Source organism: Podarcis raffonei, chromosome Z, assembly GCF_027172205.1.
Source record: "Podarcis raffonei isolate rPodRaf1 chromosome Z, rPodRaf1.pri, whole genome shotgun sequence".
In the NCBI taxonomy this organism is placed as follows: domain Eukaryota; kingdom Metazoa; phylum Chordata; class Lepidosauria; order Squamata; family Lacertidae; genus Podarcis; species Podarcis raffonei.
The window spans coordinates 29362873-29376583 of record NC_070621.1 but is presented as its reverse complement, the minus strand read 5'-3'; the positions used below and the strand labels follow the sequence as shown (position 1 = coordinate 29376583).

The 13711-nt window shown below is 42.7% G+C and overlaps 1 protein-coding gene across 1 annotated transcript in view; it reads left to right on the top strand.

The window, feature by feature from the left end:
• The window catches only part of BRWD3 (bromodomain and WD repeat domain containing 3), a 70522-nt gene that overhangs the window by 32200 nt on the left and 24611 nt on the right, over positions 1-13711 (top strand). Inside the window, exons 18-22 of the mRNA XM_053374499.1 lie at positions 6541-6708; positions 6828-7011; positions 9148-9241; positions 11185-11334; positions 12470-12546. Coding sequence (XP_053230474.1) covers positions 6541-6708; positions 6828-7011; positions 9148-9241; positions 11185-11334; positions 12470-12546 — 673 coding nt within the window. The remainder of the gene's footprint in view (positions 1-6540; positions 6709-6827; positions 7012-9147; positions 9242-11184; positions 11335-12469; positions 12547-13711) is intronic.

Below are 13711 nucleotides of genomic sequence, written 5' to 3'. Positions count from 1 at the left end.
TGAAGTTTCTTAGAATGTAGTATGCCTATTAAGAAGTTTCTGTTTTTGGGTATGGCAGTCTTCATCCTGCTGGCCTTCAGATGGTTTGGATTATCAATATATGCTGGCTGGAACAGATGGGAATTGCAATCCAAAGCATCTTGATGGCATCAGGTTGGGGTAAGGCTGGGATATGGGTTAACTCAAGAAAGAAGGGTCCCTCTCTGTCTTGCATGGGAGAAAACCATACATTAAAAATAATCTATTAAAATATTAGTAATAACATAGGTCTCCTGATGAGGCAGACCAGCAGTCTTTCCTCTGAATTTAATGTCAAAGGTGTTTTGTTTTTTTTGTTTACTCATAAGTAAAGATGCAGTCTTAAACCCACTTATGTACAAGCCAGCCCCTTTAAATTCAGTAAGATTTACTTCCTTGTAGACATGGTTGGGCTTGCCACTGTAAATCTTTCTGAATGCAATTTTGGGCTTACTTTAAGTGAAGACTTTTTGGTGAGTAACACCTTATTTCATCAGATATTATTTAAATAAGTTTTTTTTCTTCTGATTTTATGGTTTACTTTACCAGATTTTGTCTCTAATGCATTCTTTTTGTGACCTTATTGTTCATCATTTAGAAACCATGTTAAGCAACAACAAAAATTGTCAAAATAAAGTTGTAGCTGTAGCTATTTTTTGAAACCTTCCAAACAATACAGATGAGGGGAATGCATTTAGACAAGCTAGCATAAAAGCTCTGTGATGCGATGGAGTTTCTAAATTGGAAAAGTAATTAAGTATTACTCCATGGTTGGGCTGCAATCCTAAGTAAGCAGGTGAACATACAAAAGGCTGGGAGGGGTGGAGTTTTTGGATTTCATGATCTGGCAGCCTCTGCTTGATGAGAGAGAAGATTTGTGAGCCATCCAATAGAAGAAGGGAATCTATTGCAATCCCTATTTGCCTGTGTTTGAGGGTAATATCAGAAAACGATGTAGAATTATGTGTGTCTCTCAATAAAGAAGTTAGTAAGCATTCCGGGTCTGTATTGAAATGAATTTTTAGCCAGTATTTGAAAGTCATAATTCAGCCCCTGGATTCTAGGAGATGCTGGCCTAACTTTGAACATATAGCCAGATAGGAGACACATTTTGGAGCCCCTAGAATTTGTCAGAAGAAGAATGCCTCTACACCCTCGACTTGGTTGTTAAAGTCAGTTATCCATAAGGAAATCCCATAAAGGAGTTGCAATACAGTTTTTGCTCTATATGCCTAACTGCTGCAGGCACATTCTGTTTACCATCAAGAAAATAGAATTGTTTAGTTTGTGCTGCAGAGCACAAATGGTCACCCATTTTAGATTGTAAAAGGTGATCCCTAAGTATTTAAAGCTTTTAACTTGTTTGATTTCTTGATTACCAATACACAATTTAGATGGATGCCAACTCTTTAGCAATAATCAATCGATAGGTGATTTCCTTGACAGTAATGAAAGTACGCTTTTAGAACTTTTAGAACTCTGGTGCAGGAGAGGTTAAAAAAAAGAGAGGGAGTAAAGGACCCCTGGATGGTTAAGTCCAGTCAAAGGCATCTGTGGGGTGCGGCGCTCATCTTTCTTCAGGCCGAGGGAGCTGGTGTTTGTTCACAGACAGCTTTCCGGGTAATGTGGCCAGCATGACTAAATTGCTTCTGGTGCAATGGAACACCGTGATGCAAACCAGAGCACATGGAAATGCTGTTTACCTTCCTGCCGCAGTGGTACCGATTTATCTACTTACACTGGCATACTTTCAAACTGCTAGGTTGGCAGGAGCTGGGACAAGCAACGGGCGCTCACCCCGTCATGAGGATTTGAACTGCCGACTTTCTGATCGGCAAGCCCAAGAGGCTCAGTGGTTTAGACCACAGTGCCACCTGCAGGAGATGAGGACAGTGTCATTGCATATAAATGTACAGTGGTACCTCGGGTTACGAGCTTAATTCGTTCTGGAAAGTCCATTCTTAACCTGAAGCGTTCTTAACCCGAGGCGCACATTCCCTACATAGGCCTCCTGTGGCCCCGGAAGCGGATTGCGTTCGTATCCCGGGGCAAAGTTCGCAACCCGGGACACCTACTTCTGGGTTTGTGGAGTTTGTAACCCGATGTGTTCGTAAGCAGGACTGTTTGTACCACTGCATAGGAACTGCCTTAGATCCTAACCTAGGAGGGTTGCCATTCACAACGAGTAGATGTTGTTTCATATCATTCAAAAATAGATTAAATAAATGTGGGGCAAGAATACATATAAATTTCCCCTTTCGGATTTCATATACTTATCCGCTAGAAAGGCAAGTGAGAGACAGTGATCAATAGTTGATTTCTATTTTGTAAATCTGATTTACAAATGTTAAGGACCAATAATTCTATTCCTTTTAATCCAATCCAACAGATAGCGCTCTAAATGTTTAGAGTTTACTTATAGTGGACAGGAGACCAATAGGGTGATAATTACACGGCTGTTCAGGATCACCTTTTTTTATAAATTGGGATGATTACAGAAGTTAACCACGATTATGGTATAATTCCATATTCATCTTTAAGAGTTAAAAGGTTAGCAAGTGGTGATGTCCACCAATGTGCATACTTTTTTTCAAAACCTCAGCAGAAATCCCATCAGAGCCAGGGGCCTTACGGGGTTTTAGCTCTGCAATAAGTTCCATAATTTTGTCTGAGCTTACTGGGGGCAAGTTTGGTATAGTAAAGAGGACAGGCTCATCAGCATTTGGAAGAATGCAGGGTGAGATTTTGAGTATTTTAAAATAGTAGTCCACCCAGGTTTGGGAGGGAATGGTAGGTACAATTAAAAAATAGTATTCTGGTAGCCAGAGGTTATTTGCCAGAAGGTTTTATGATCATTCACTTTTACTGCATTTATTAAGTGTGTCCATTTATTCTGATGGTATATTTTCTTCTACTTAGCAATAAGTTCATTATATAACTTCCTACGAGTAAAATAGGTTTTTTTTGTTTTATCATCACCCTTTTTGCAAAGGTCTCTGAACGATATTCTGAGCAATCTTTTCTCTGTATAGCATACCTGGTCAAACCAAGGGGAGGGATTAGAGAGGGTAACAGATGCAGGCTTAGCTATTGTACCACAGTTGTCTATTACTTGGGAGTAAGCTGTTATTACTACCTTAATAGAATGTGAGTTACTAAGGGTTGTTCTCAAGTGTAACATTTTGTCTTGAGTCCAGGAATTTGGTCCCTTCGAATTGTGGGGACTATCTAATCCTTTTCAAAATACTATCAGAGGCCTGATCTGAGTTACCAGGCTTCAAGATCTTATTTACTGGGTCGCATGTAGACAGAAGTAAGGGGGCGTGGTCACTTTCCATACAGACTCCAATAGAAATGAAGTTAACACCAGAGTGTAGATTTAGAGAACTGATCCAATACAGATACAATTAGAATTATTTGTGATAAATCTGTATTGCATTACCCCATCCATGGTGACCCACAACATCTAACTACCAGCTATTGAAAAGGAATAAAAAATAAATAAATCTGGGAAAGTGTGTAGATGTGTGTTTTAAAAAAGTAATTTTGAAAAATATTCTGGTCTTGTTTATCTGATAGATATGCTTGCAAAGATTAGCAGTGGGGAAGAAAGGTGTCATGCACACTCCTTGTATTTGGGAGTAAGCCAATGCAGTGGAGCTTCTGTGAATGAATGTGCAGAGATGTTCAGGATTCAGCTGAGTGTTTCCCAAAGAAAAGGCTCTCATGAGGCAGGATCCTGATCCGTTTACATGCATCTACACTCGGGGGCGTCCTCTACTATGAAACTAATGAAGCTTAAGCTTCAGGGCCCCTAGTCTTAGAGGGGCCCTAATACTGACTTTAGCCCATATTGCTTAAAATAGACCCAATTTGAGTCACACAACTCAAATTGATTAATTTTTTGTTATATATATTTCAACAATCCTGAAGTTTGAGAGTCATTAGTTCAGATGTTATAAAGGTGGAGTGTTAAGGTAATAATAATAATAATAATAATAATAATAATAATTTTTTATTTATACCCCGCCCTCCCCAGCCAAGGCCGGGCTCAGAGCGGCTTACAAGCAATAATAAAAACAAGATGAATGATTACAACTTAAAAACAAAAATAAAATAAACATTAAAATAATGGAACATTAAAATATTAAAATGTAGCCTGATTGCAGGAGGAGAAGGAAAAGAAAAAAGAAAGAGAGGGAGGGAGGGAATCAAATTGGCTCCAAGCCAAAGGCCAGGCGGAACAACTCTGTCTTACAGGCCCTGCGGAAAGAAATCAGATCCTGCAGGGCCCTGGTCTCATGAGGCAGAGCGTTCCACCAGGCCGGAGCCAGAGTTGAAAAGGCCCTGGCTCTGGTTGAGGCCAATCTAACTTCCTTAGGGCCTGGGACCACTAGGGTGTTGTTATTTATGGACCTTGAGGCTCTCCATGGGGCATACCAGGAGAGGCGGTCCCGTAGGTACGAGGGTCCCAGGCCGTGAAGGGCTTTAAAGATCAAAAGCAGCACCTTAAATCTGACCCTGTACTCCACCGGGAGCCAGTGCAGCTTGAAAAGCACTGGGTGAATATGCTCCCATGGCAGAGACCCCGTGAGGAGCCTCGCTGCAGCATTCTGTACCCGCTGGAGTTTCTGGGATAATACCTTTAGGAACAAGGTAGCTTGGAAACTAAAAGGCAAAGGAAATTTTTATTCACACCAGTGACTTGTACATGTGAGATAATTCAGTACAGCAATTTAAATCAAAATCTGAGATGTAGTAGTTAATTTTTTTTTAATTGATCAGTTGTGGAAAAACCCTATTGAGGAAGTGGTTTGTTGCTGGTTGCGAAGGGCCCCCACAACATTTCAGGCCTCAGGACCCCAAAAATGTAGCTCCACCACTGCAAACACTCCTGTTCCTGTGATTCAGATTAGAACAGCTTGTAGGTGCTTCCTTAAACAGGGCTCAAGTGAACTCACACGGGACTGCAGTCCAATCCCTCCCCCCAAGAAGTCAAAATAATATTTTCCTCTCCCCACAACTCTTATTGGGTGATCTGATGAAGGTCTTTCCCCCTTTCTCATTCACCCCTCTCTTGACTGGTCAGAGAATAGCTGTCACTGTCATCATACCTGCCCAGTCAGGCAGTCAGGCCTGGAAGACTGCAAGGCCTAGTGCTCCATGAAAGACTCACTTCTGCTCAAGCTGGTGGGAAGCAGTGAAAAGGAGAAAGAGAGGTGGCAGTGGCGGCAGGATCTGCTGCTTGGTGCAAGAGACCCACACATTCAGTAAGGAGGGCAGGAAACTCATCATGGACTAGCAGCTGATGGCCCATGGACTGGCAGTAGTCCAGGGACTACCACTTTGAATAGCACTGTCCTAGGACAAGTGTGACAATAATACCTTTAGGAACAAATTCCAGAGTGGGAGCTGTGTTAGTCTGTTTCAGAATAAAATAAAGAAAAATGAAAAACAGTGTCTAGTGGCACCTTAAAGACCTACAGACTTATTGTATCATATTTGTGGGTCAGATACCATTTCATCAGGTGCATTACGTTTTAACCTTTATAGATAGGTTTAATCACCTGCAAAAACGTTTTAGCATAGTGAGGCCAGAAAATTACACAATACAAGGGAGACTTGGAAAAATCAACAAATACACAACACAAATGAATTTGAGATCTGGTCAAAGGTGTAAAAGATTGAATCCATAGGTGTGATCTGCTTCCAGTTGGTGCTGATCCAGGCTGGAGCTGGAGTCATGGTTTCTAACTATGGAATGGAATGGTGGCATACAAATAAGATGATGACAGTGATGATATGTTAACCTAGTACAGGTTCAGAGAAGACTTATAATCACTGTCAGTTGCTCTGCTAGTTCATTGTTTGCAGCAGGATCACCTTCCTCCCCCCAAGTAGTCCCTTCCACGTAGACTTGAGCCAAGTAGGTGCTCCTCTGGCCCCTTGGACTTCCTGTCAGGTCTGTTGCTGCATTTGCTCTTGAGACCTGGTGGTGGGTGGGAATCAGGAACTGAAAGAAGGGTTTGATGGATTATGGGGGGACGAGTGAGTTGTCCCTGAGATGGGGTTCTTCAGGTTGTTTTCAAACTACTGTGAGATTCTTCCAGTCCAGATGGAGTAAGGTTTATCTGCAGGATCACAAGCCTTGACCTCCAAAGAGACCTCCAGGCTCTGCGTTGGATAGGATCCTAAACCTGCAGGCAAGATGAATATTGTGCATACATAAACACCTAGCCAGACGACAGTTACTTTTTTTAATGAGCAAGCGGTGCCTACCTTTAATTCTTACTTTAAATGGAGAATGCAGTCTTCTGAGTTGCACGGGGCTCTTCTTTCACCTGTGTGTCAAGGAAAAATAGTTCAGTTCAGTACTAGCATGCGGGCTCACTAGCACAAGGTTCTTGATGGGCACATGGTAACCTGCTTCGGGGTCTCCCATGGCACACCTTTGGCATTCACTCTAATAAAGTATTGTTGTACATCTCGGAATGCTCACTTGATGCTCTTTTTCTTGCAAAGGCGATGGTGAAGTTGTGGAGCAGGTGATTGGGCAGCAAACTAATGACCAAGAAGAGAGCATCCTTGATGGAATGATCAGGGAGCTACAACGAGAGCAAGATCAGAGAAGACTTAATGGAAGTGAAGCTACTCCAAATCTTCTGCAAATCAGATTGCAGCCTGCTAATAGTAAGAGTCATCTCCTGTTATTCTTCTAGACAAGTGTAGAAGGATTCAGTGTTCATTGGTCTTTTGATACAACAAACACGGTAGGGGAAGTTGATTAGTCTTCTGGTTTGTTTTGGTAGCTTTGAGAAGTCCAAGTTTGGATATAGCTTCCCCCCCAAATGTTGGGCTCAGACGGAGTGGTCAGATTGAAGGTGTTCGGCAGATGCACCACAACGCTCCTAGAAGTCAGATGGCCACAGAGAGGGATCTCATGGCATGGAGTAGGAGAGTGGTGGTGAACGAGCTGCATCCTGGGGTTAGCAGGTAAAAACAATGTTTATAATTATTTCAGGTTTTGTCTTTATGCATGTGTGTGCCATGATCTTCCTGGAATCGTTTTAAGGAACTCACCCATCTTACACATCAGCAGAGTATGTTTGTTTGTTTGTTTGCTGTCACAACCAACTCCCTTCTTTAGCTTTTCTAAACCTAAGCCAAAGTAGGAGGTTTAACTGACGGACATACCCGTAGGTCATCATCTTGGAAACCCTTAGCCAGTCATGGCAGGGGAGAGAAACAGCCAATCAGGATGGCAGATAGAGCCTGGCTACAAAGGTAGCTAGGTGTGCTTAGGGGTCTGTCTGGCAGGATAAGCCTGTTTAATTTCCTCAGGTGGAGGAAATAGACTGAGAAAGAGGATAGAGATACTTTAGGAAGCGGGAAAGCAAATAGTAATTGTAGGAGGAGATACTTTTAATAGAGACAGTTCTGTTGTAGAGAATTATAAGTGAAGTTTAAACCTAAAACGGCATTTCAGAGAGAAAATAAATACTGTGCCTTTAATAGTGAAACCTTCAAGCGTTATCCTTTTTGAATGTATGTTAATAGAAACAGTTTTTGTCTCCATTGTGCCTCAGCTTTGATTTCTGCCTAGCTTGGGGAATAGGTTTTCACTGCACTCCCCAGCATCAAGAGGCCTTGCTGCAGGTTTATATTATACACTACCACATGCAGAGAATATCTGAATTCTTGGTTGTTTTAGAAAGGGAGTGACCAAGCTTTAATTATTCCATCTTCACTGAGGGAGTATGTCACAACAGCCCAGGTAACAAATGCATAGGTCAAGGCTGGTTCTTCACCAGTTCATACTTGAAATTGACAGACGTAGGCAGCAGAGAGATGTGGTTTGGTGGGTTAAGCAACAAGGCGCCAAGTATAGTGTTTACATAGCTGTGTTGCTTTTCTCTAGTGTTCCCTTGCTTTTGCTGGACTTGGAACATGAATACACCAGTTGCAGCACCACAGAAACACAGCACTCTATACACCTTGGTTCCAGTGTCCTTGTAGAATTGCAAGGGGCATTGTTTCATAAATTACCCCTTCCCAGAGATGCTGCTGTAAGGATCCCTCTAATCTGGAGATGATGAACCTCTAGCCCACAGGCCTGATTAGACCTAGTACAAGTCCCAGTTTGGCCCACAAAGCCATTTTCCAAGACCACACCCATTTGCCCCACACCTGATGTCATTTGTGATGTAGCTGCCAGTGAACAATTTGGAGCCTTAAAGTGCACTCCTGCTTATTCTTTCACAAGGGAGACTTGCTGTTGCTGCAGATCAGCTGTTTGAGAGTAACAGCAAACTGGTTGGAATCAGCCAAAAGCCAGGCTTGAACAGTGTCTTATCAGCTGATCAGTGGTGACTTTGGATTGGGTTTTTCCTTGCAGCACAGCTTGAACTCAGTTTGTGCTACAAAGGAAAAAATTGACTGCTTGGTGTCATGCTGATGGCAGGTGATTGATGGGTGGGCAGTCCTCCTCACCTGTCAAAGTGGCCTTCCCTGGGTGGGGGAGCTCAGGATCCAGCTCACTAGTTGGGAAAGGTTCCCCACTACTGCTCTAATCAAATAGCATTTGATTTGCTCAAAAAGTCCCTAAAAGCATAATATTTTTCTCTTATCCCATTAAATTTGCAGTTTTGAGAAATGGTAGCTTTGCGCATGGAATCTTATACATGTGAACTCAGGAATAAATTCTGCTGTGCTCAGTGTGGCCTGCCACAGGAAATTGTACAGGATTACATTTTTAGCCGCCCTGCACTGACGTCTGTTCTTTAAGTGCAAAATAAAGACCACACTTATCCACCAACTATCCTGGCTGAGCAAGCTCCAGTTTGCGCATCAAATTTTCTCATCCAGAACAGTTTCCCCATTCAATTAAGTGGTGGCTGTTGCGTCTTCCTTTTGTGCATGCAGATCTAATCTCTCTGTTGAAATTAACACATAGCAGGAGTGCATATAGAATTCTAGATTGAAGTACACTAGCTTCAATAGATGGGGAAAATTCTAAATCCCCCCCCCCCAGAAAAAAAAAAAAAAAAAAAGCTTGGAAGCCAGGGTGATGAAAATCTAAGAACATGTTTAAAGGTTCAAAGATTAACCCAAACTTACCATCTTCTTAAGAGTTCAAGAGGAATGCCGAGCTGCAAAAGGCGAATTAGAAATTCATCTGTATACTCTTGAAAAGAAGAGAAAGCCTTCCCATACTTTACAAAGGGTGAGAAATTTTGCTTGTTTTTAGAAATCCTGTGTATTCCATGCTAAGAGCTAGCTAGCCAAGTACAGATATAGGATCTTAATGCTTTGGTGGGCAGTGCTATTGGGAGGAAGGGCTGAAATACCACAGGCATCCAGGATATTTTAGGGAGTATCGAAGCTTGTGCAAAAGAGCAAAGTTCCACATAAATTGCAGGGGAATGAGGCTGGTGGTGCATAATATGATGAATAAGCTTAGCGTAGCTTTAAACTTGACTTCTGAGTAGAGAGCCAGGGAACTGGAGGGTATCTCATTTGGGCCTCCTCATCTTAGGAAGAATGATGCAAGTGGGTTCATGTCCTCAGACTACACAGATAAATGGATAAACTCCATATATATTCATATACATTAATAAATTGGGAGTAAGAGTAAGGGATTGGGGACGTGGGTGGCACTGTGGTCTAAACCACTGAGCCTAGGGCTTCCTGATCAGAAGGTTGGCAGTTTGAATCCCTGTGACGGGGTGAGGTCCCGTTGCTCAGTCCCAGCTCCTGCCAACCTAGCAGTTCGAAAGCACATCAAAGTGCTTCCAGCGGGAAGGTAAATGGCGTTTCTGTGTGCTGCTCTGTTTTTGCCAGAAGTGGCTTAGTCATGCTGGCCACATGATCTGCAGACAAATGTTGGCTCCCTTGGCCAGAAAAGCGAGATGAGCACTGCAACCCCAGAGTCGTTCACGACTGGACTTAACTGCCAGGGGTCCTTTACCTTTTTAAGAGTAAGGGATTAGGTAGGGAGAGCAAGGAGGCTCCAATTATAGTGGTTGCAGGTAGTGGGAGGTATGGTGTAGGGCATGAGACAGGGCAGATGCAGAGGGTGTTGAATGCTTAATTGTTGATTGCTGCATGCTGGCTCTTCCTCCTCCAACTGGGGAACCAGTGTCCTGTCAGCCAGCCCTCAAGCCTGAAGATACTGCTGTTAAACATCAGACCAGTTTTAAATATAATCTCATTCACCCACAGTTTGGGCCAGCAGGGGCAGAGTTGTGCTCTCCCCCCCCCCAATCTTTGCCTGTCTAAGTGTTCAGGGCAGCATCAGAACAGATCCCCCCCCCCATGTACAGTGGTATCTTGGTTCTCGAATTTAATCTGTTCCAGGAGTCCATTTGACTCCCGAAACGGTTTGAAAACCAAGGCTCAGCTTGGTTCAAAAACTAAGGCGAGTTTCCTGCACTCAATCGGAAGCTGCTTCGGATGTTCATTTTCCAAAAAATGTTCGCAAACCAGAACACTCGCTTCCAGGTTTGCGGCGTTCAGGAGCCGATTTGTTCGGGACCCAAGCTGTTTGACTACCAAGGTGCCACTGTATAGTTTATAAGAATTCAGCCTCTCTCCCCCAAGTTTCTTGTTTCCCACCCCACCCCCGCCTAAGTACAGATCTAAAGTGTTTGTAACTTGTGTTGAACACATGAGGCAGGTTAAGGATTCTGATGGTGTCCTGTTCACTGTGCTACTCACGGCCTCCCTGCCAATAAATATCCCATCACCTCTGGCCTCTGATGGGAGTTGGAGTCTGACATTTGGAGGGCCACAGGTTCCCTACTTCTGCTTTTAGCTCAGTTGTTTAATTTGCATTGGTTGTGGGTTTATTATAGCTTATACTGCAGTATGCACCTGTAACACTTAGGGGTTTGGGTACAGTGAGGAAAAGAACTTTATCTACACAATGAACATTTAAGGCTGGAATAATGAAGCAGACCCTTTTACTGGCTAAAATGGATGTTTCAAATACTTCAACCAAGGTTTTGAATAAAAATGCTCACCTGTTAGAGAGCCATAGTTCAGCATTACAGGCATGAGCCAGCCCTACATTATTGCATAGATTTGGTCGATCTTGATGTTCGATGCTGCAAACTTTCCTCTGTAATCTCAATTTCTGTGTTCTGTTCTTCCCTGGTACTGTGAAAGTGTGATTATCAACCCGGCAGTGGGCGATCTTTGCGAAGAAACCAACGCAAGCGTCAGCATGCTTACCAAACACGCTCCACCTTTGATCATCATTCACAAGGTGTACGAAGAAGCTCACATACTCAGGAAGACTCTGAAAGCTCTTCTGAGGTCAGGTGTCTGGTTATTATATTAAATCGAGTTAGTGGGGGAAAGCATTAAAATAAAAAGTGGACTTTAAACCATTACCAAATATGATCAAAATGTTGGAGTTAGAGTTTTGTCACAATTAGCAGAAGTAAGACTGGAAATGAGTTCAAGACAAATTCAGTTGGACAATTAGGAGCTGGCAGTGATCTGTGAATAGGTTGGTTTTGCCAGTACGAAAACCCCTACCAGCTATTTAGATCACCCTCAAATTGTTATGGTTGGGAGTTTGTGTAGCATAGTGGCTAAGATGCTATGAAACAGGAACGCCCAATTCAAATCTTGCCTTTATCATCAACTTACTGGGTGGCTTTATGCAAAGCATGCTTGTGTGAGAATATGGGTGATAGTATGACCTCATAGGGTTGCTGTAAGAATTATAGCTCTTCTCTTGCATTATCTAATTGTAATCCTTATAACACATCTATAAGATGCTTACAGATGCTAAGTATAATTATTAATTCAGCTATCTCCCCTTATTGCTATTTGAGTCCAATCTGCAGGTCTGCAAACATTCTGGAGGAAGAAATGCTGGCTTAACAGGACTGCTGTTATGAGTCTGGCACTCTGCTAGTTCTGGAGTGCTATAATGGCAGCTTTGATGTTCAAGGAAGATGTTTTCCCTTGCAGATTTCTGTTCACCCGCTGTATCTAATGTCAAGAGCAGTTACTAAAGCTTTGCTTAACGCTCAGCTTTGGATTTTACAGTTTGTGACAAAAGACAGACACAGGTGTTTTCTTTGCACTCCTTTCAGTCAGTTTGAGAAGATAAAAAGCTGCTGTATACTAAGTGAGACCATTGGTCCATCTAGCTCAGTGTTGCCTACACTGACTGGCAACAACAGCTCTCCAGGATTTCAGGCAGGAGTCTCTCTCAGCCCTACCTGAAGATGTTGGGACTTTCTGCATGCAAAACAGATGCTTTACCACTGAGCTGCAGCCCTTCCCCGTTTAGTTACTGACCGTGTCTGTTAGACCTACATGTAACAGGAGAAGGTGTGCAATGTGAGAGGGAACTCGTCTTTCTGCTAGCAAATTTGTGACTGTAGCAAAGTGATAGAGCAAATGGACAAAGCTTTCTCTTTTCTTCCCCTCTCAGGAAGATGACACAGGTGGCACAAGTGATGCGTCTGTGGACGACAATGTCACTGCATGGCAAAGTGAAAGCAGCTCTAGGTAATTTCTCTTACTCTGTTTTAAAGGGGAATATTTCACAATGAATGTGCTGCTTGATACAAGGCCACCTAATGTGGGGAGGGCACGATGTGCACAGCTCTACATAGGAACATTTTGCTGCTCAACAACAAGAATTTTGTACAAGTAACAGAAATTAGTGCAGATTTTTATCTGCTAAACTGATAGCAAATAAACTTGTGAGTGCTAACTTCTTCCTTTCAGTTTACCTGCTTCCCCTTGTTGTTAGTCTCATCCTCTGCAGAGTCTGAACAAGATAATCACAGCAGATCAACAGCCAAGCTGTAAAAAATGTAAAGGAAAAAAGTAAATAACTTACAAATTCATATAACATATTTGATGGCCCCCTGAATTAAACACACGTGTGTCTAGAGTGACACGTCTCTATAGTAAAGCCTCAATTGCACATTTTAAACCATGTTTTTAATTACAATAGTTTCTCCCAATTCTCCCCACCCCCCACCTTGGCTCAAATGAGTCAAGTATGCTTTGTCATATTGTATGAATGTAAAGTGTGGTTTATGTGTTTCATGCACACTAAGCAGTAAGCCAGAAATAAACCAGTAATAAACCTTGGCTTATTTCTGTCTTACAACTTGTAAAGCATAGCCGAGGTTCAAATAGGACAAGACACAGTATGCTTGCTTGAACCAAGGGGGAGAAGTTACTCAGGTACTTATGTAGGGCCGGGTCATATCTGGTTTTCAACATCATGATATCTCACCAGCTAAACATTGTGATTTAGTGATATATCACAGTGTCTAAAACATGGAACTATGCAGGGTGGGTGAAGGCTCAGTCTTTGGAGATAGCTGCTGGTGGGGGGAGTGAAGATTGGGCATGCGGCTGGGCAAAAGAGCATGGAAATTGGGTGGGTGTGGAGTGTAAAGATTGGATGTGTGGTAAGTCAGACACACACACACACAGGGGAGCAAGGGAGGAAAGAGGTGTGAACGACATAGGGCAATATGTTTGGTTTTTTTCTTTTGCGACATCTGGGAGGAGAGTGAGTGACTCAGCATTGGCAGTGGCTTCATGAAACCAAGCTTTCTGCCAACTGCTACCAGGCAAACACATGTTATGTCTGTGCATGCGCTCGTGTGTGTGTGCACGGACAAACACACACACACTGATTTGCCATGTATTG